General features: G+C 42.2%; 2 protein-coding genes across 3 annotated transcripts in view; one reads left to right on the top strand and one right to left on the bottom strand.

The window, feature by feature from the left end:
* The window catches only part of avl9 (AVL9 homolog (S. cerevisiase)), a 16,687-nt gene extending 11,359 nt beyond the window's left edge, over positions 1-5,328 (top strand). Inside the window, exons 12-13 of the mRNA XM_034862798.1 lie at positions 3,646-3,734; positions 4,575-5,328. Of these exons, the coding sequence (XP_034718689.1) occupies positions 3,646-3,734; positions 4,575-4,702 (217 nt within the window). The 3' untranslated portion in view covers positions 4,703-5,328. The remainder of the gene's footprint in view (positions 1-3,645; positions 3,735-4,574) is intronic.
* A 5,793-nt stretch (positions 5,329-11,121) lies between these two features.
* kbtbd2 (kelch repeat and BTB (POZ) domain containing 2) lies at positions 11,122-21,897 on the bottom strand. 2 transcript variants are annotated; one of them, XM_034862858.1, is made up of 4 exons: positions 21,577-21,897; positions 19,341-19,864; positions 14,384-14,549; positions 11,122-14,015 (listed from the first exon to the last, which is right to left on the bottom strand). In XM_034862858.1, the coding sequence occupies exons 2-4, from the start codon at positions 19,511-19,513 to the stop codon at positions 12,459-12,461; spliced, it is 1,896 nt and encodes a 631-aa protein (XP_034718749.1). In that variant the 5' UTR covers positions 19,514-19,864; positions 21,577-21,897; the 3' UTR covers positions 11,122-12,458. The 2 variants fall into 2 exon arrangements, with proteins under 2 accessions (XP_034718749.1, XP_034718750.1); XM_034862859.1 differs by lacking the exon at positions 21,577-21,897 and adding an exon at positions 21,458-21,560.
* Positions 21,898-21,942: the final 45 nt, after the last annotated feature.

The following is a 21,942-nucleotide window of genomic DNA, read 5'->3' as shown; positions in this document are numbered from 1 at the left end:
ATTGGGACAGACGGTGGCTGGTCTGATGTTTTCCACTTGTCAGGCTGCTGGTAGAGAAAGTGAAAACAGAAAGCTCATCACTCTTTGTCCCACTGATGCTCCCCTGCCACTGCCTCTCTATTTAAAAAGAAAAAACCAGGCCCCAGCTTGACTTCCTTGTGAATGTGCTGTGTTGCATGTGTGTCATGGAAGCACTTTGCACGATTCCTCGCCATCTGGGTCGGACAAAGAGCAGCCGGTGGCGGAGATGTTGATGCGCGGCTGCAGGCAGCCACTCGCTGGTGGAGGATCTTTTCTTTAACTGTCAGCGTACCACACTGCCCCGCGGTAAAGGAGCTGTTTATTTGGGTCAAGCAGCGACGAGACGGAGAGCCAGTGTGTCCTCTCTGAGCTAACCGTGCACACACAGCTCAGGGGTGAGGACTGCCCTCTGTCAGATTGTTGGAAACTTTTTGGGAGGCTGGGTGGCATCTTTAAAAAAAGGTTGAAATATGATTTATTTAACCACAGTGTTTCCATTATACCACCCCCCCAAAAAAAATCCCCTCAACAGCTTCAATTAAAAAACAACAACGACTTTTTTCCATGCTAGAGTATGTCACATTTATAGAAGTATATTAAACACGACATTTAAAGGTCCAATGTGTAATACTGACTGCTAGTGTTTAATATAGTTACTGCAATATTCAATTCAAACTACTGCAAAGAGTGGTCTCCCCCCCCCCCCCCCCAGTTAGCAGGGTTAGCATGGCGGCGTTAGCCAGGACCAGTTGGGATTCACTGTCTAGGTCTCAGTTGTTTTTGCGAGTATGTAACCAACTCAGGTACTATAGCTAAATAATTCAATGTGAATACACAAATGTTGAAATGACATAAAATGCCCGTCCCTAGTAGCTTTGATAAATTAACCTGAAGATAATGCTTACCTGTTCAGGAGGAAGTTAGCCAACTTCTTTTAAATATATCTCCAATATTTACCCGGGTTTGTTATGTCTTTGGTCCCACAACTTTTGCATCGTGTTGCATTACATGCCGTTTTTTTAGGTTGGGTAGAATCTAGCTACGTGATCCCGTTCATTTGTTTGCTGCTTTTATGGCTGTACCAACGTTACAGCTGTAGCGCGCTGGCTTTACGTTTTTACAGGTGTGTGTGTATATATATATATATATATATATATATATAGATATATATAGATAGATAATATATCTCTATATATATCTGGCAACCCGGCCTGGATGTCCAACTGGAAGGTTAAAACCAACACACGGGCCAAAACACAAAGATAAACTCCATCAAGGAACGGAAATTACAAAAAGAGAAAATTCTGGCATTAGCATTGTTGTCCGAAAATATAGCATTTCAACTTTGCATGTTTCCTTAATATCTGATGACGCATTGGGGTCGTTATTCGATTTATTACAGTAAATAAATTACATATTGGACCTTTAAATTATGATTCTAGATGTCTTTCGCGTTATTTTAACATATTTCCCTGTAATTTAGATATATTTGAAAGCTTTGGGATCTTGAGTTGAAGTAAAAGGCCCAGTTTGGGATTTTTTTGACTAAATACTGTATGTTGAATAATAATTAAATAATGAATAAATAAGTGTAATAAAAACAAGTTATGTAAGAGAATGTCAAATGTTTTAATCCCCAAATATTTCACATTATGATAAATAGGTGATGGAAACTAGATTATTTTTAATATCTGGAACCATAATTGGTGCACTAGTGGCATTGATCAGTATGTCAACAATACTGAATAAGAGAATATGGGGCTATTAAGTGTTAAAAATCATGTCTGAAACCACTTTTTAGACTTTGAAATCAGTCAAAAACAACAAATTAAACACACAGACCGCTCTCATGTTCACATGGGGTTGTCTCAATGTCCTACAAACACCTAGTGGACTTAAACTGACAAAAACACACTAAGCCTCCCAGCTCAGCCGGGAATGCACAATAGCGGGTCTCTTACTTTGAAAATAAAAGGGAAAAAGGAAGCTGGCACAGCGAGGACAGATTCCTGGTGGACGTGCAGCCATGGCGATGGATCATAGATCCTAGCAACCGCAGCGTGTTTTTGGTAGTTTTAGTTTGTTTTGTTGGGGCTTGGTAAAAAGTCTCAGACGTATGTAGCTATATATGGTGTGTGTGTGTGTGTGTGTGTGTGTGTGTGTGTGTGTGTGTGTGTGTGTGTGTGTGTGTGTGTGTGTGTGTGTGTGTGTGTGTGTGTGTGTGTGTGTGTGTGTGTGTGTGTGTGTGTGTGTGTGTGTGTGTGTGTGTGTGTGTATATATATATATACTGTATATATTTATATACAACACAGCAACGCCATCTTATGTCAAGTCAGTTGAGTTTCTCCTTTTTTCAGTAGGAATAAACTGAAATCATTTATTTTTATTTAATTTGTGTATTGTATTTTACCTGGCAACATGGTTTCAGTTTACTTAAAAAAATATCTTTCACTGTTTATTTTCGTTTCAGTTTACTAAAATAACGCTGCACTCTACTGAGAAAGTAAGAGTAGGGTCCCCGGATGTATTACACTCAGTCCTGACTGAAGGAATAAGCTCAGAATTGGCTAATTAAGCTATACAACTACTGGATGTCCAGGCGTTTCTTTGTCTCTAGGCTTTCGAGGGTTTTTAACTGTTGTGATCACACACAGGGCGGCAACAGTGGGTTGACACTCACGGCAACCAGGTTTATTTTCGGATGAAATCATTGGCTCATTAGAGGGTGTGAAGGCAGCTGCTTGTCTTCTCATTCGGGACCCCCTCGTATCCCTCGGGTCAAACTGACCCGTGGCTTATTTGGGGTTTTAAAAACAATTCTGAAATAAAATTTTACTTCATAATCTCTTAACAAATATTGTCTTTATCCTCGATTTCAAACAATTGAGATAACATAACATATATGTTTAAGGGAATGCAATCAGTCTCTACTAGAACGCAATTAAAAATGTAAGTGGGGTTTGTTTTTTGTCATTTTGGTTATAATTCATGTTAAAAAACCCACTGTGGATAAAACATAAGAGGTCATATCCAGAATAATTCTCTGAATTGAGTCAGGAATACATGTTTATCACAGGAAATAAGGTAAGGCCGTTGATTTACAGGTAGAAAAAAATGTAACTTGTACCATTTTTCTTCTTGTAAAATTGTTAAATGGGTCAATTTGACCCGAATACCGTACAAGGGTTAAGCACGCTGCTGTTGGCCCAGATGATGCAGGAGTGAGATTCCTGCTGAATGTCAGGCCAGTGGGGATCCGTGTGTAAGGGTGTGTGTTGGACTCGCTCGCACCAGACCGCTGTTCAGAGACCGCCTCATTTAGCCGTCCATTTGTTGTGAAACAGAGCCTGCTCGTTTCCGCTCCTCAGGTCAGCTCTGAGCACCAGATACGCCACCTGTGACTGCTGCTCAGCCTCTGCTGTTACATAATCCCCTCTAACAGGTTGGCGCAACATTTAGCAACAGCACTTTTGTTGTTGTTGTTGTAGTTTGTGTCCAGGAAGACGAATTACAACAATGTCACACCGGAGACAGGGATTGGACGGGGGTTGCGTGCATGCATGCATGCATACATGGTTCTTTCAATCTTTTTTGTTTTCTCCTCTCCTTCATGTCCACTGCAGCTCGGTGCAGAACAGCGAGAGAGGGAAGAAGATCGGAAACGCCATGATGACCACCAGTCGCAGTGTGGTCCAGACGGGGAAGGCAGTGGGTAAGAAAGCTCGGGAAGGAGTTCCCAAAATGACATGTCTGAGGGAAAGCATTAGTCAGGGTGGCGTCCAATCAGTAAGCTGAAAGAGATCAATGTCTTGACTCTGCTGCTGAGACAATATTTCTACGTTAAACAGGAATGATGATAGGAAATGAGTGGGTGACGCATTTTCTATCATCATTCCTAAATCATGTGAACTAAGGCTCGAATAGTCAATTTAAATATAAATCGTGACATTTCTTTTTCCCAAATTTCAAATTTACAATAATATAAAGTGGCAAATCCTTACAAACTGTATGAGAAGCAGAGACCGATAATTCTTATTTATTTTTTTAGGGCTGGACCCAAATATTCGACTTTTTGGATATTTGTTCGTTGGGTAGTAATTTTGGGATGTGGATTTTATTTGTTGCTTAATGTAATCTATCAACTAAAATGGACTCCAAAATACATTTTGTCAGCACGATATTGTACTGTGTTAATACTTTTTAGATGTTGAAATATATAAAATAAAAGACTTCCTATGTGTAATTTTCCTGCTTGAGAACAGTTCATGAAAACACTGAATTCTTGCTTATTTTGTTACGTTTTTCTTTAAAAACCTATTTTATTGAACAAAAAGAAGCTAACGCTCTCAATGTCAAAATGTCTAGGCACAATAAAAAAAACTATGCTTAAAATAAAATACGGTGTAAAGTTTGAAAAATGATGGAAATAAGTAAAAGTACGGCATCTTTTTAGGTGCTACAGATACATTTTGGTTCATCAGTAAGACAGGACCCGTTAAACGAACGTGTATTCACCTGTTTTGTAATCTCTCTTCTCCACCTCTGCTCTCAGGTCAGTCCGTGGGCGTTGCGTTGACTAGCGCCAAGTCGGCCATGTCCTCCTGGTTCTCCACCCTGGCCCAGCCTGCAGCCGTGACCCCCCCGGCGTATCCGGAGCCCGCCACAGAGGTCCATCCCTGAAACCAAACCCCCCCCTGGTCCTCCGTCTCCGACTCTGTCCTCGTCCTCTGATCTTCAGGCGACGGAGAAGCCGGAGGGTCAGTGGACCGAGAGCTGCTTTTATGAATGAGAAATGGGTTTTAAGTCTGGACCATGAAGCCTGACGTCCTGGTGCGCGGCGGCGCTACTCCGGACAGGAAGGCAAGCGCTGCGGTTATACTAACTGTACAGTCCATATCCACTGTGAGGCAGAGGCTACCAGGGCTTTGAACCCATCGCATCCGGCCCTCTGTTTTTCTTGCTGGATGCTTTTTCTGTGAGACACTAAACATGCTGTCGTAGGGGGTTTGCGGTGTTCACTCTTTTGCTGCATATTTCTAGAGTTTGTCTACATAACTGACTATTTTGCTCACAGAGAAATTATGTTAAAACGTCCGTGTCACAGGATTTGACCAACAGCATGAGCTGTGGCACCTTGAAGATTTTTAACGGTTTAGATTTTAAATTCAGTCTGGCTCATGTTCAGTGATGTCTCTAACATAAACATAGTGCGAGACAAAGTCCCCCCCACACCCCACACTTCCGTTGTCCCTCACTTGACCTTACTTCGGAAGAAATATATACAGTTGTCAACAGAAGGAGAAAAATAATTTTTTTGTCCCTTTTGAGTTGCAGACATTTTCTCGTTACCACACAAAATCATTTCATTTCCAGGCCATGAAAACAGCAGCAAAAATGTTCCTTTAGGGACTCCGTAGTATTGTTCCTTGAATTACACATGTGATATTTGTCAATTTAAAAGATACTAAGTCAAGAAAGTTAAAGTTTGTTGTAGTACCTTCAATTTGTTTTGTGTGAAACCGCTTCGTCCTCTACATCTCTCGTCCCGCTTGCTCAACATACGTCACCTTCCTACTAGCTAACTATCTAGCTATCATCATTGAACAAGCGAGCTAGTTAGCTAGCTAGCAAGATCCGTTGCTAGCGTAACGTTACATCCCAGTGTGAAACACACAGGCATCGTAGCTTCCGTGTGACGTCACCTACTCTTTCAAAGTTTTACGACAAACTGACTTTCTTGACTTGCAAAATTATCTTTTGAATTGACAAACATATGTTTCATTCATGGCACAATTCAAACAGGATTAAAACATTATTTGTTTCTTGTTGTTTACTACTGTACGCCTTCTTATCTGAAATACGGTCCCATGTTGGTCCACCGGAAAGGGAGTGACTTTGCATCTCTATTGTGGTTGTTGTGGTAACAGCATGCATTCCTGTGTAAAAACACACACGTAGACTGACTGGCTAAAGAACTAACAACTAACCATTATTTAAATTATTGATCAATTTGTTGGTAATATTTATGATTATTAGGTTGCAAATGTCAGAAAATTGTGAACATGTCCACAACCAAACCAAAGTGACATCTCTAGTGCCAAAAATATGACAAATTATATCAATAAAACATATTTTTAGCTAGCTAATTAATTTAAATTAAGTGTAACAGAGATATAAAGCTTCATAACTTTCCTGTAACCTACAAACAGTTGGCTAAAAACAAAAAACTAATAGTAGCTAAATCATTTTAGCTAGCAAAAAACAATAACAAACATAGCTAGCTAATGCCACTTTTAAGTATTTTTGTTACGTCTGTTTGACATAGGGGAGCATTAAATCATACACATTTTTAAATGGCCATGAATTATTTACAATGTGATATTTGCTGAAGAGAAAAGAATATAAGATATAAGCATGATCCCTGTAAACTTCCAAATAGTGTTAGCTAACGCTAGCTAACTTTGTTAGCATTGGCTTGCTGGCTAAAATGCTTTAGTTACTGTTTCAAGCTTAATACTTCAAACCTACGCTGTACAGGATATGGTGTAAGGAAGATATTTGTTATCATTAACTGCACTGGCCGAGAGTTTCTATCACAAACGTTAGCTTTAGCAAGGTAGCTAGCTGAAAAGGCTGGTGCTCAGCGTGTTAGCTATCACTGTTTTCAACTAAGCTAGCTAGCCACACAGCGTAATGAAATGTGGAAAGGAAGAAAGATACTTGATTAAATATGTGTCAAAACCAAAAATAAGGAAAAAATCAAGCAGTTAAAAGATTAAATTAACTAATTACGTTTCATCAAGTTGTCGGTGGGTTAAAAGCTTTTTGATATTTTTTACCAACTGATTGTAGCTTTAAGGGTTATTTAAGTAACAGTATTGTTTATAGATGTGTTAAAAAAATTTTTTTACTGCCTGGTAAAATTTTATTACAATGTCAGTTTTTGGGTTTTTGAATTACTTGTTTTAGTCCGACCAACGGTTGTAAACCCCAAGAATTTCCAATTTAAAATAGAGAAAAGCAGAGAAGATTGTCTTATTTTGTGAAGCATGCAACAGAGAATGTTTGTCATTTTTCTTGATAAACAATTAATCCATTCCCAAAACTTGTAAATTAAACAACTAATTGATTATTTGATGAATGAGTTCAGTGCTAGGCTAAAATTACATTTCCTGTTAAATGCAAATTTAATTTGGTGAATTTTTTTCAACGCACCTGTGAAAAATAGAGAACACAACACCAACATAATTACTAAATCTTAATGCTGTTACTGCAATAACCACAATGTTGTTACATAAATCCTTGTGTACCTAATGCCTGATATTGTGCCCTGATAAACGAGATGAAAACCTCCCTTAACTATGACTGCAACCAGCTTTGTGTTTGACGGGATGTTAGTAACCCTCACCCAGGCCTTTTTATACTATATATATGCATATATATATTGGGAGAACTATATTTAGTAAATCTGAAGATAGTCAGATAACTTATTTATTTGTTGTGTAAAAAATCAGAAATACCCATGTTTTGTCATTACAACACTGGAACAAGTCCCAATCTTTGGACCACTGTGTGTATTTGCACCAAGCAGCCATAATATTCTATTTATGTGAATCTTTATCTAAGTGTAATTTTGAGTTGCTTACAGAATCGTTTCCCTCCATATTTTAAAATATTCAACAAGTCTGATTTAAAGTGGTCCAGTGAGCATGCTCTGTCCAGTCCAGTTTCCCAAGCTGTAATGAGTCATCTTTGTGTCTTAAAAATCGTGTTTTTATTTTCTGCGTTTCTTCATGCTTTTAAACCTTCTTTGACCATGTAGTCATTTCGGGAATTTCCTTTTGATTTCTGGATTAAGTTTAAGAAGATATCAGCTGTTAAAAGCTGCTTTTTGTTCCTTTTTTTTACGATATATTTTCATTTTATATTTAACAAATATGAATGTACTGTGAATTAAGAGTCACAGAATATTTTCCTGACAGATGCTTTTAATGTATTTGAGAAGTGAAACTATACTTTATTGCTGTATTAAATAAAAATTAAAATTGAGATGTAATCAATTCTTTCATCCCTCCCTCCGGGGATGCATTTTGTGTCTGAATCCAAATGTAGGTCAGCCAGAGTGTGTGTGTGTGTGGGGGGGGGGAGGGGGGGGGGGGGGCTTGTTGTTGTTGTTGTTCTGGTGGTAGCACATGGCCCCTCAAATATGCACCCATGTGTTGTCCAAAAAAAACAATTGGGCGGCATCACGAGGACTCATGAGCCCAGCGACCTCAGCCGAAAGTCACACTCAGTGCTGGTTGTCAGTCCGGATTACTAAATGATTGTTTTCATTGATAATTTATATGCTGATTTTAATTTGTTTACATAATCATTTACACAATCCTTAAAAAACAACTTGCTGGTTAATTTAACCTTTTCTGAAAATGACCATTTGAAAAGTTATATTATGTTTTACAGCCACTGTTGGCAGTAATGCCACACTACTATAATTAAACTACTTTTAGCGTTTTAGCCAGTATTATAGTTATATTTAAGAGTTTATACTTAACAGGTCATCACAAAGACATAGTATGTTTCAGTGTTTTAAGAAGAAAAGATTTGACACCTAATGTAACATCCAATTAAAAAAAACATTTCGAAATATGACTGTAAAACCTACAAGTACCAAAATTGTTTCTTATAAAAGAGCATATATATTCTTAATTGTTTTTTATAGGAATCTTAAAGGATTGTATTGGAAACAAACATCCCATAGGAGTTTATATTAAGTGAGACTAGAAATGTAACTAATTACATGATTGCTCGGGGTTATGATCTAAAGTCAACTGACCCGACAATCACAATGATTGAGGTTAAAATAATCATTCAACGCACACAGGGGCAGTTTAGGCAATTTTAGCTTGCTGTACGTGACATTATTGATATCATACCAATAACTGTCAAATGTCTGAGAAAGTTTATTTAAAGAGAAGTAAAAACTTGTGTTGCATGATTTGAAGACGTGTGAGGCTACAATAAATATCAAAACATATGTCGGTTTTAATGTTTCCATTTTCATCATTGGGATTATGGGTACAATCATAGTTAACATATTTAAGTTTGGTCCCACACTGTGCCACAGGAACACAAATAACACAGCTGTGTGTGACTTTGGCGTTTTAAAGGGTTAGTTCGGATTCACCGGCTTCGTCCTGGGAGGTAAAATGGAGTCTGGTGGCTGTGAAGAGAGCAGCGATAACGGCTTCAGTTTGCTGTCGTAAAGCAGTGAAAAGACTCTAAATACAGCGAACTAGCACTTTAACTGATAACTGTGGCTGACACATGAACTACAGAGAAGTACCTCATACAAATGAACCCTTTCAACTTTTCTTCTTCTTTTCAAAATGACTGTAGCACCGAGTATCAAACGCTTTGAGACTAAATACCCAACCTGAACTCAACCGGTGCTCATTTTAAAAGTTGATTATTAATTAAACAAATAACTTTAAAATAATAAAAAATAAATAAACTGGCAGCCACGCCAACGCCGCCACATCCAAGTCCAAACAAAAGAAGCAGGGAGTCAGTTTCAGGAACGTTTTTGGTATGTTTTTTTTAATAAATTAACGTTCATTCAAAATACAGTGCCAAAGGAATATGATGCAGCCAAACATGCTAGTAAGGTTTGTCATGAAGCACCTGTGCTCATGTTTTTAAAGGTAGGAGGATGAACCCCCTCCCCCAACCCCAACCCCAACCCCAACCCTCCCTCTCCGCTACTGCTAGTGGTTGCCGGGACAATTTCCGTAGCAACAGCCATCATGGGCCAGCCCTCTCCTCTCGCAACCATTCAGCAGCAAGAATCCTCAATATTCACTCGAGAAAAATTAAATCTTGATAGGAAAATGGATATCTACCCACAATCACACTACAGTAATGTTTGATATTAAATAAAAAAAATAAAGACACTAATACAAAATAGACCTGGTTATTTTCCCCACACTAAAACAGTCGTCTTTTAAACATATGAAACATATATATTTTATTATATATATTTATATATTTCAGCAGCTTGGAAAAAAAAAAAAAATGCATGAGCCCGAAACCTACCGAGAGTGGAGTTGTGTGTGTGTGTCTGCAGAGACCCCTTATGGAAATAAAAACCAATGCTGAGGTGCCGACGGATGGAGTGAGGTGTAAACTGCTAGCGATGTGGAAGACCTGTGTGCTAACAGACCGGCAGACAGTGGTGGAGGCGCCAGGGTGGAGTCAGGGTGGAGGACAGAGCGGCGGGGGAGGAGAGGTGATGGATGGGTGACCGGACCTGCAGTCAGCCTCTTCTAAACCCTCTCCGCCTCTTACTGGTTTCCCCCACCAGCCCTCCCCCCCTTCCCAAAAACCATGGCCCCTGTTCCTCTGCAGGGCCTTTTTTTAATTAATTAACTTATTTTTTAAAAGATGAAATACACTGATCCCGTTTCAAAAGGAACCCCCGAATCTATCAAAACAAGTGTTAGATTTAAACGGGCGTCTCTGAAAGGTTTGTATTTTGCTTATTTGCAGAGGATGGAAGTTGTAGTCCGCCTGGATTCAAACGGAGACCCAGAACCATGACTGGTGCTACAAGGATTAGTCGATTGACAGGATCAATTAACAATTATTATCATCAAATATTATCGATTCATAGCCTAGAAATCTAGACGCATCCTAGCGGCAGCAAGTCTAGGGTCAGTCTAGCAACTCTCCGTTGGCTTGCAAGCTGGAAAAAAACTACAATTCTGGTCAGGCCAATCACATCGCGTACAGAGTCGGTGGGCGGGCTTAACATAAGGACGGCAGAGTTGAAACGGTTCAAAACCAAGACAATGGCTGCTGCTGCTGGCGAACAGCGGCCTTTCAATCGCCTTCGGCCGCAACACTGGAAGACTTGGAGTTACGCTCTGAAGTCATTCTTTAAAAAGAAAGGAGCTCGGAGGTTTGCCTCGGACTGAGCCCCGCCGATGGGGAGTTCCCAGACCCAACAAAGTGATGATGTGGGTCTGGCTTGTCAGACCAATCATTTCTCTGTTTGGTCTATAACACCTCAAAAAATAGCAAATAAGTGCCCGTTACAGGACCCCAAAACTCCAAAATATTCAATTTACAAAGATGTAAAAACAGAGAAAACCTTCGTACCCTCACATTCGAGAAGCTGAAACAAGGTTTAAAATATATATATATGTCGGAAACATGACTTAAATGATAAATCAATTATCTTAACTGTTGCACATTTTTCTCTACATTTAAGTCATTTCTCAAGCAAAAATGTCAAAAATATTCTCTCATTCCAGCTTCTCAATTGTAAAATGATGTTTTTCCAATCTTGGTAAAAGTAAGATTTTTGGGATTTTGTATAGTTTTAATCAGGTTATTCAAAGACGTAAGTGTGGGCTTTTTACGTTTTATAGAAGATGAATTAATAACTTAAAAGGACATATTAACCCCCTTTGCATTTAATATTTTACAAAAGATCCAATTGCCAATAGTTTTTCAGAGCTTTCAACTACCATATTGTGGCCATCAGTGAGACAGAGTTTGCTCAGTTGTCATAGAGATGGTTTAATTATCAAATGAACCACATTTTTAATTCTAAGGGTCATTATTGATTATTAAATCAGTAGTTTGACAAAAGCACCAAGTCCATTTACTGGAAACGATGGAATTCGAACCATCTCTGTACGAACTCTGTCCCCTGAAGGTCGTGAGATGTGACTGACAGCTCCGAATGTTTTGTTGTTGTCGTCAAACTAACAGTTGATATAAACTTGCAAGCGCAATATCCAAACATGCTTAAACACTTCTACCAATAATGCTTTTTAAACTGCTACGGGAGTGGTTTGAGACGCTTCTAAGGGACATTTTTAACTGGGTCTGCGTTGGAGTCCAGGCCGACGGCTGCGAGCGTGTATGTTTTCAGAGAACAGAGAGAGAACAGAGAGAGAACAGAGAGAGAGAGAGAGAGAGAACAGAGAGAGAGAGAGAGAGAGAGAGAGAGAGAGCTCTTCCACAGAGTGTTCCTTTATCAGTAACGAGAGCAGGGAAAGACAGGGACGCCATTATGGGTGGTGGGGGGGGATTTTGGTACAGTTGCCATTGTCATTCCGGGAAAGTTTACCAGTTAAGTGCATCATCACAAAATCAGTTGACATTTAGATTATCACATTGTAGAAACAGTATGACAGACTTGTAATAATATCTAACAGATGTCACAACTGACAAAATAAGAAAAAAAAGGGGGCACCTTTGCGCTCTGAGCTTGTTTTGGGCTGCCTTGTTACAACAGCTGTAGCTGAGAACGTTGAACCCTTTTCAGATCTGAGAGAGAACTGAGATCCCCCCTCCCCCCGTCATGTTCACCCCTCAGCGTTACAGATTCCTGGTTCAGTCAGCGAGGTAGGGGAGGAGAGGGTACGAGCTATACGTGAGGGAGGGTCACCAGCTCGCCGTCCACCTCAAACTCCTCGGCTCCGTCGGGGGAGAAGAGATAGGTTGGGGGTTTCCAGGGGGACTCCTCCAGGCAGGAGGGGTACAGTTTCCCCACCGCGCAGCGGAAGTCCTTGCCCAGATCCCAGAGCACGCGTTCGGACACGGGCTGCCGCAGGTACCAGCGGTCCAGCTCCATGTCGTACTGATAGATAGCGTACTTGGCGCGCTCGTTCATGTGGGTTTCGCGCATGAAAATGCACAGCGAGTTGAGCAGCACCACCGCCCGCACGCACGGGTCCGAGTACCGCTTGGCAGGGATGTTGGCGGCCAGGCGCCACTCGTTCTTGTTGACGTCGTAGATCTCCACGGTGACGGAGGAGCCGTCAATGGTGCTCGTGGGCAAGCGAATGCCAGAGTTGCTGACCACGTGGAGGCCGCCGATGTAGAAAATTAGGTCACCGAAAGCAGCAGCGGAGGCGAAGCAGCGGCTCGTCTTGCGCATGGCCATCTCCACCCAGGTGTCGGCCCGGGGGAAGTAGCAGTACATCAGGTCGTGGGTCATCACGTAGATGCAGTCGTGCGCCGCCACGGAGGTGCTCCAGTTCCAGGCGAAGGGCAGGGGGCTCATCATGCTCCACTCGTCCTTCTCGCAGTCGTAGCGCTCCACCGTGCGCTTGTTCAGTTCCCCCCCAACGTTATCTCCCCCGATTGCATAGATGTAGCCGTCGCAGTAGACCAGTGAGGGCTTGATTCGGGCACACAGCATGGGGGTTTTGGGTACCCAGGCGTTCTGCTGGGCGTCAAACCAGAAGAAGCTATCGACAGAGCGGAAGACAGCCTGTAACTTGCCACTCTTGCCGTGGTTGGTGACAGAGTTTTTGAGCGGGATCTGTCCGCCGGCAATGAACACATCATTGTCTGGTGTAACAAGGGTCCCGACCTTCTGCAGGTCGCCTGGGGGGTTGTTAAGCTTGTACACCTTCTCCGCCTGCGGGCTGTAACACACCACTGTGATAGGCAAGGCCCCAGCCATCACATATGCATCGCTCGTTTCCGACATGGCCTCCATGAAGATCAGCATCTCCTCCTTGGTCATGCCTAACCGAGGCTTGAAGAACTTGGGCATGGACTTGTAGAGGCCCTGCACCACCACAGACTTGTCATTGGGCGGCAGACCCTGGAACCAGGCACGCTGCGTCACCTCGGACAGTGCGTCGATGCGGATCTGACTGAGCACGGAGGACAGGTGCTGCGAGCGCGCCTCCATGTTATACTCTAACCACAGCATGGCCGCCTCACGCACCGTCTCCTCCTTCTCCACGTTCAGGTTGTCGCTGCTCAGGATGTCTATCAACAGCTCGTGGGAGAGCTGAAGGAAGGCCTCCTGCCTGTAAACCATGGGGAACTTGTGCTCCACCATGCGCTTGGCGCTCTGCTTTAGCTCGCTGCAACTGAACATGTCGCCGATGCTCAGCATGCGGACGCAGTTCTCCGCATTTATCTTCTTCACCAGGTAGTCTCTGCACTGCAGCAAGACATTCTCCACCTAAAACAGAGGACAAGATAATCAGTTATTTGCTTAAACAGCTAGAATCTGTAGTTTTTAGGAAATGTTATTCAAACAGGAAGAAATAGCGCATTTGCTGAGGGACTACTTTCAATGGTAGACTAATACACATTCAGCGCTCTTGAGCATTTCCAGCAGCAGTTTGAAGTTTTTGTACAACAATGGACTTCTACGACACAAGAATATATCAGAATGAAGGGGCAAATACTTGTTAGTATGATCAATTCATTGTTGGTTTTGGTCTTTTGATGGAATTTGTTGACAATACACAGTATAGTCCTCCAAGGATAACCAGAGGACTTTCACTGTAACTGAGCAATGCATGTAGCAGAAGGGTTTGCACGGACCTGAAGGAAGCAGGCGGTCTCGTAGAGCGGCTCCACGGTGCTGTCGCTGATGGCCAGGTTGCCCGTGTAGGCGTAGGTGATGATGATCTGCAGGGTGGCCGGGTCCACGTTCCGCAGGTGGACGTGGGTCTGTTTGCTCTCACTGAGGCCGCTCATGAACATCGCCCTGTAGGAACAAGACGAAGGACCATGAGTCAACACGTGAACACGGTACTCACAGAATGAGGACGTGAACGGCAAGATCTCACACTGAAGAGTGGGTTGATGAAGACAACAGATTTCATCAGCTCTGACAACAATTCAAGGTTTGCCTTTGTCTACCTAGGATTTTATTGGACACATGTTGTGTCAGGCCTGTGTATTCAGACTTTAACTGTCCTTGGTGTGTGTGTGTGTGTGTGTGTGTGTGTGTGTGTGTGTATATATATATATATATACGTTATTTATCATATCAAAGCACCCTGAACTACAAGTATTCTTGGACTCAAAGAGCAGTATTGAATACCACAGCTTTATATGGCCCAGATGTAACATACTGGACATGTTACAGTACACTGATGCGCGTGTCCACCAACCCAGTTTCCTCATACTAAATAACTAAAACGTGACAGTCAACACCTGGCTGGCTTGGTTAAACTGTGCACACAGTCTGGCTCCAGCTGGGCTTCTCTCTGCTCTGACTTCCATGTTGCTGCAGCCTCGGCAGGCTGCCTACACTTCCACATTGTCATTCATCAGAGTGAGTCAGAGCCTCTTTAAATGCATTCATTTCTCACATTTTATGCATTTGTACTGAACTTTTATTGGCTTTCAGTGGTAATTTGCATTTATTATGGTGATTTCTTTGGTGCAAAATGCTTCTGTGCAGCACTTTGCAAGAGATACGACATGTCGAGTACAATGACGACGCGGTGGTCAGCACTGCAGGAAATGTACCCGCAACCATTTAGATAATTGATTAATCTTTTAAGCAATTATGTTTGTGTTTTTCTGATTTGAATTGCGTTATAGGATCAAACCAAACAGGACATATGTAAATGTAATTTTAGGCTGGGGAACATGTGAAAGGGATCATTAACTATTGAGACTTTACAAACAAAAAAATACAAGCCAGATAAGTCAAATGACTGTCGCTTGCCACTCTACTCTCAAACAATGTGTCTGCAATACAGCTCTGTCCTCATGTGGGGTTTTAGGTGTGTGTGTGTGTGTGTGACCGTTTTGCTCACAGCAGGGGCTAAACCTGCCAGTCCATATTCCGCAACCATGCTGGCATACCCCTGCACCCCTCCCTCTTTTCTGTTATTCTTCCCCTTTCTCAGACTTCTCCCTCCAGACACAAGCACTGCATCTCAGGTCCCTTAAATTGCATCCTCAACTCCTCCACTTGCCTCCCTTCCTCGTGTCGCAGTCCCTCCCACCTAGGAGGCACGGGAGAGATGCAAAGAAATCATGCGCGTAGAGAATCAACGAGCAAATGTGTTTTAGAGACATGAGATGTCCTTTCCTTTGAAGAGTCCCATGGATTTGTCAGCTGTTTGGGCGGTGTCAGCAACTCCTTCAGCTGCACAGCTTCCATGAAGGCTGCTCTCGTGTTTCCTCGCCTAAAGCTCCTCAATGATCCCTCCTCGGGTCAGAAATAAGAGCTTTGACACGGCCTTCACAGAGGAGGGCCAGAATAACGTCCCGTTCAGCCATGCACCAAGGAGCTATCAAATAAGGGACATGAGATGCAGCTAAGGTCTCCGCAGAGTCTCCCTCTTTCCCTAAAGCGAGTCGTGCGATGAGAGGGGAGGTGGAAGTAGCAGCAGCACAACAGGGAAAGAAAAAGAAAGGAGTAGCCGTTTACAGTGCTGACACACCAAGGATATGGCCGCTCTTGGGCCGACGGCGAGTGTCCATTAGCCTAGTTATTTTACACACTGTTGCTACTGGTCGAGTCCATCTGATGGGCCATTTCATCTTAAACAAATCTGTGCACGAGAAGAAAAACAAAAGCTTAAGTCTATCGAAAGGTCACACGTAAAGCTCTTTAATAACAAAAAAAATTCATCTCATCAATCCAATATACACTGAGCTGTCAAAACTGGCAGAAATGTATCTTCCGATGCTCCTAGAAATAAAAATAAAAATAACCAGTTCAAAATATTGATATATCTGTTTTCTCCATTAGAGGTAGGGGTGGGAATCACCAGAGGCCTCCCAGTACAATATTATTGCAATTTTAAACATATTGCAATATATTCCAATTCATAACTTCTAATTTTTCCCAATTTCAAATGACGTCCCCAGAAGGAAACTTTGTCATCAGTTTCATCTAAAATGATAAATTTCTGTTCATATCACTTTAAATTTTATTGCTGCAAAAAGGGACTGTCAAGCAGACAAACTGACCAACACATATATAATAAAAGATCAATACTTGGCGTCTGTATCAATACAGTACTGCCACTGAAAATATCGTGATACTATGCAGTATTGATTCTTTCCCCCCCGTCCCTCCTAATAAGGCGGCAAACATACAACCAGATAGCCAACTACTTGCAGGCATGTGCAGTATGCACTAGTTGGGCACCAACTGTAGTCGTTGTGGTGTGTCTTTGTTGCTGCTTGTTCTTCGCTGTGTACATTGGCATTTCAGCACCTTATGGAAGTGAGACGTGCGAGAGAGGAGGTGGAAGGAGAGGCAGCAGGATAGAGAAAGACAAGAGTAGCAGTTTAAAAGTAGTGCTGCGACACCTCTGAACCCTGCAGGGGAAATGCTTTGCATGTTCGCACCAGATAACGAGTGTGTGGGAAACAGTGGGGAAGGTCGCAGAGCGGGGGGTGTGAGAGAGGCATCAAGTTGTCACGACCCTTTCTTGGAATGCATGTGTGAGTGTACAGTGAACGAGAGGAGGGAGGGAGGGGCGAGACGCCGTGTTCAATTGCAGCATGAGCTCCTGTCAAGTACAGATGGACTCTTCCCAGAGCCGAGGCTGCTGCTCCGTCATAGTCACTGCAGTGCACACACACTTCATTATGCAATGCTGTGCGTACAAATGAGGCCTCTCGAGGGCCTTGAGGGATACGTCTGTAGAATTACAGGTTAGAGATTGCTTCTAGAGATGCAAAGATTAATCGATTAGTTGGTTTGAGACTTGGTTTGACTCGGCTTTCAAGGCCTTGACCTTGTTTTCCATCCTCCATGTATAGAGAGGATAACACTTGCTCTACAACGCGGTGCATTATTAATTGTAAATGTAGTAGGGACGCACTTAAAGGCTGGGGTTGAAAGTATCTCAAATGAAATCCTAACATAACCCAAACTATTTGATATCTGTGTGACTTGTTTAAAGGATGTTTTGAATCTGGCAAAATACAAACTATATGGCTTAAATCTATTATTAATACCAATACCCAAATTCCAAAATGAGAATCTGAGGGTGCCTTTGAAGTATAGGAGGGTTCGGCCTAATAAGCAAAGTTTGTAAGCTGTAGTTTACAATCAATAGTTCATGAGAAGCTCATGTATCGAGAGAAAGAATGGCTCCTCGTGGAAGAGCACAATGGGGTCCGTAAGCCAAGATCATGTCTTCATATTTTTGTTTTGTCTTCAATTATAACTAAAGGAATAAGTCATGCTTTGACTTTTGATATCATCAGTAGGGATCTGTTAACATGCAAACTTATTGAGTATGGAGTGAATGGAATATTTTATTGGGCTTTGAAGTCTTCCTATCACCTGCCCGTAGCACGTGTAAGACTGAATGAACAAACTGGTCATCACGGGTAAAACAGGATGATGCTTTGACCCCCACATTATTTGCAATTTCTATAAATGATTTGGCAAAGGAAATTGCAGCACTGAATTGCAGGATAACATGAAATAAGCATTCTTCTGTATGCGGATGACATGGTTTTTTACGGTCACCCTCTGAAGGAAGCTGATGCTCTTCTATATCAATGAGTGGTGTAATAAATAGAGATTGTTTATTAACAGAAAGAAAACTGAAATAATTCACTTTAGAAAACCTTTAACTACTCGCAGCATCTTTAAAATTGGATCACACAAGCTGAACTTTGCAGACTCATATATAGCTAGGTTTCTATTAGGGCTGAAACGATTCCTTGAGTAACTTAAATAATTAGATTACTCCTTGAAGCAAAATCCTTTGCCTCAAAGCTTCATTAAATCGATGTAACTGACGGTGTACGGCTCACTGCGTTTCCGCCCGGAGGATTATTACTAGCGCACAACCGGCTGACGCTTCTGTGGACAGAAGACTGACGGCGCAGATTACAAATATAGGAAGACAGCAAAAATAGTGAGGGGTGTAAGGGAAGTGACAGGCGAGAGAAAACAAAGTGTGGGATCATTTAAAGCTGCAAACAAAACACGCTGCAACATCGTCTCTGTAGAAAACCTCCAGCGTCCTCCTCGACGAGACAAGGTGACGTCATGGTCTGCTGCTCTCGGCCACCGCGCTGTTTTACGCAACTACAGCATGACACTCTGCAACTAGTGATGTTTTACAAACAATGTGAATGTATGTTCCATTTTGTTTTCTACTGTCCTCTTTAATTGAACAGCGTGACCCTTTGTTTAGTAAGATAAAAAGGCAGATATTGAGTTGGTAAATATGAATGATGCGCAAAGATCAATTAGCCAGTTATCTTGAGAAAGGGAGAAGAGGAAAAAAGCTCTTTACCAAGATAATCCGTAGATTTGTATATAAACAGATCCTAACCAACCCCCCCCCCCCCCCCAAAAAAAAGAAATCACACTACAATATATAATATTTTTCAATAAAAATGAGGAATACAGAGATGATCCTCTCTATGATCCTCTAATTCAAACCATAGGAGACAAATTCAGAAAAGGCACAAAACACACACACACAGCATAGTCAGAGTGACGTCGTTCAGAAAAACAGAAATCGCCAACATACATCATGAGTTCCTCCACACCACTCACCTGAAATATGAGCTACATGTGGCCAGGACCATCTTGTGACATGGGAACTCCGTGTCCTCCACCAGCAGCACAACGTCAGTCAGTAATTTCTGTTCGTAAAAGAACTTGAGCTGCTCCAGCAGGGAGACAGCGTAGTCCGTGTTGACCGGCCTGCGCTCACTGAGATCCGACATGGTTGCATCCCATGAATCGCGCCCCAGTTTTGAATAGTCGCGCGGCCGGCAGAACCGGGCTCAAGCCAACCAGGAGAAAAAATGATTCTTAAAAGATTCAAGAGGATAAATAGGACTTCTTCAACACCTCCACTGACCCAAGCGGAGGCGTTCAACGCCAATGCGGGAGATGAGACGAGGAGATTGTAGTGCTGTGGCTACCGAGCGGTCGGGGGTCCAGAGGAAAGGGTCCTGGGGGAGGTAGGCCTCGTGGATTTTAGTGTTGTCTGAGGTCATGCAGTGAGGCACCGGGGACCAGAGGTAGAGGGAGAGTTACCACAACTGTGGCAACAATGCTGCATCAGCGCTCGTCTGAAAAACACAAAGAGCAGTGATGAGTTCAGGATCCCTTGAAACTACCAGTACAGAAAAATAACCACTTTTTAAATGGTTTAACTCTCTTCTACCTTCTGGTGTCAGGGTATTAATTGTGTTTTTTTTTGTTTACAAAGACTGCAATTATCTGTCAATTGACCCTAAATACAGTAACAGCATCTGAATTAATCTGATTTACACGGGAAGTAAAATACACTTTAATTCAAACTCTGGTTAACGTGTAAAAGTGCAGAACCTGATTCTTTACTCAAGACACCTCAACTTCATTATGCCACAGAGTTTTCCTTTAATATGCGACGCCAAACTAGGGTCCAATTTCCCCAAAGCATCATAAGAATATCGTGACCTCAAGTCTCATCTGATGCTTTAAAGTTATCTTTATTATGCAACAAAACTGCAAAGCTGCGTTTGTCGTGACGTGGTTACTGTGACAGCAAGTGGCATTTTCAGCTGAAATAACGAGTAGATTAAACATGCGGTTTCAATCAGCAAGAGAGGAATCATATTGTTTTCCTTCCCAATACAGACTCTGATACCGGAAGCTCTAATGTTGACGTTAATTTGAGCGAGTTGTTAATACCATAGACCGTATGGTTAATACCCCCCAAAACCCAGCAGCTCCCAGTGAGTTATACAGCAGTTACAATGGGCTGTCCGAGTATGGCCTGGCTAACTCACTGGTATTAGCTTCTTTTTACCACTTCTTTTAAAACACAAAAGCTTAAGTTAATGGTTATAACGACAGTCGGTTAGAAAGATAAGAAGTAAGTCTCTAGTTTTACACCATTAAATGGTCAGAAAACCTTACACAATAATTTATATTTGTGGTTAAAATGAAGTTTTGACAAAATGATAAGCAAAAAAACGGTCCTAATGTGGATACAAGCACCATCATGTAATTTATTTGTGTTAAAATGCATATTTAGAAATTGGTATCAAACACAGTATTGAAAATTCGTATTTTTTAACGATACCCAGCCATATCTGCGACGTATTTAGCATCAACAACCTGCTAACTAACGCGTTACGTCTGGACGTAAAGGCTGACATTTGACGTGTGTTTATCGTTACCGTGTTTGGGGATTTCGTCGATGCTGACTGGCTAGCATCGTTAGCACGTTCCCGTTCACCACCATGTCCAAAACAAACCATGTCTGCTCTCTAAGACACGGCAAAGACACATTAGACAGGCGGGCCTGTTGAAAAACGCACGTCTCGCTGAGGTTAGCTAACCAGACAACCGTTCACAGCATCATCCATGTTGCTATGTTTCAAAATACAACGCTCTTCTATCACCAACTGACTGATTATCAGCTAACGTGAGCTGCAGTGTAATGTTATGTTGTGTTATATCGCTAGCTCGAGTAGCGACACTTGCTTGATTACCACTTGCTTGCAAGTTAGCAACTTTAGCTCCACTGCGCTACACAGTTCCGGGGTAACGTAGCCGTTAGCCCCAGCCCGCTAACTAATACATGACGTTACTAGTTGACTGTTGGAAAAATCCTGCGTCTAACATTATTACATCAACAGTAAAATAGCTCCAGAAAGGACACGATAGGTACAAACCCTCTGCAGTGACCACATTTAGACAACGGTCATGGTTGCTAACAGGCTAACTGCTATAGGCGCTAGATAGACGCAGCGCTAAGCTAGAGCTACTTTTCAAGTTAAACACACTTCCTTACGGTAACTGTAGGCAGAGTCCACATACAGTGAAGCGTCGTGATGACTCTTTTCGTCAGCAGAAAGTGCCAAGTGGACTCCTCGGGCCGAGTTTAGACGTTGAACAGTTGAGTACAAGCGCCGAGCAGCGTACAACCTTTTCTGCGCATCATAAGCGTCTGAAAGACCAGAGGCCAAATGAGGATACTGCGCATGCGTGCAGACTAAGCAGCTTGGCCTGGTTAACAGAGGAACAGCGCCATCTGGCGGCCAGACGGAGATACAGCGGAAAGAGTAAAGGATGTTTATGAAGACATAAATACTTTATTGATCCCTAGAGGGACCATTCAGGTTGCAGCAGCACAAGACAAGATACAAATAAGAATAAA

Source organism: Etheostoma cragini, chromosome 22, assembly GCF_013103735.1.
Source record: "Etheostoma cragini isolate CJK2018 chromosome 22, CSU_Ecrag_1.0, whole genome shotgun sequence".
Classification (NCBI taxonomy): Eukaryota; Metazoa; Chordata; class Actinopteri; order Perciformes; family Percidae; genus Etheostoma; species Etheostoma cragini.
The sequence above is the reverse complement of the archived record's forward strand: the minus strand, read 5'-3'. Positions and strand labels throughout refer to the sequence as shown.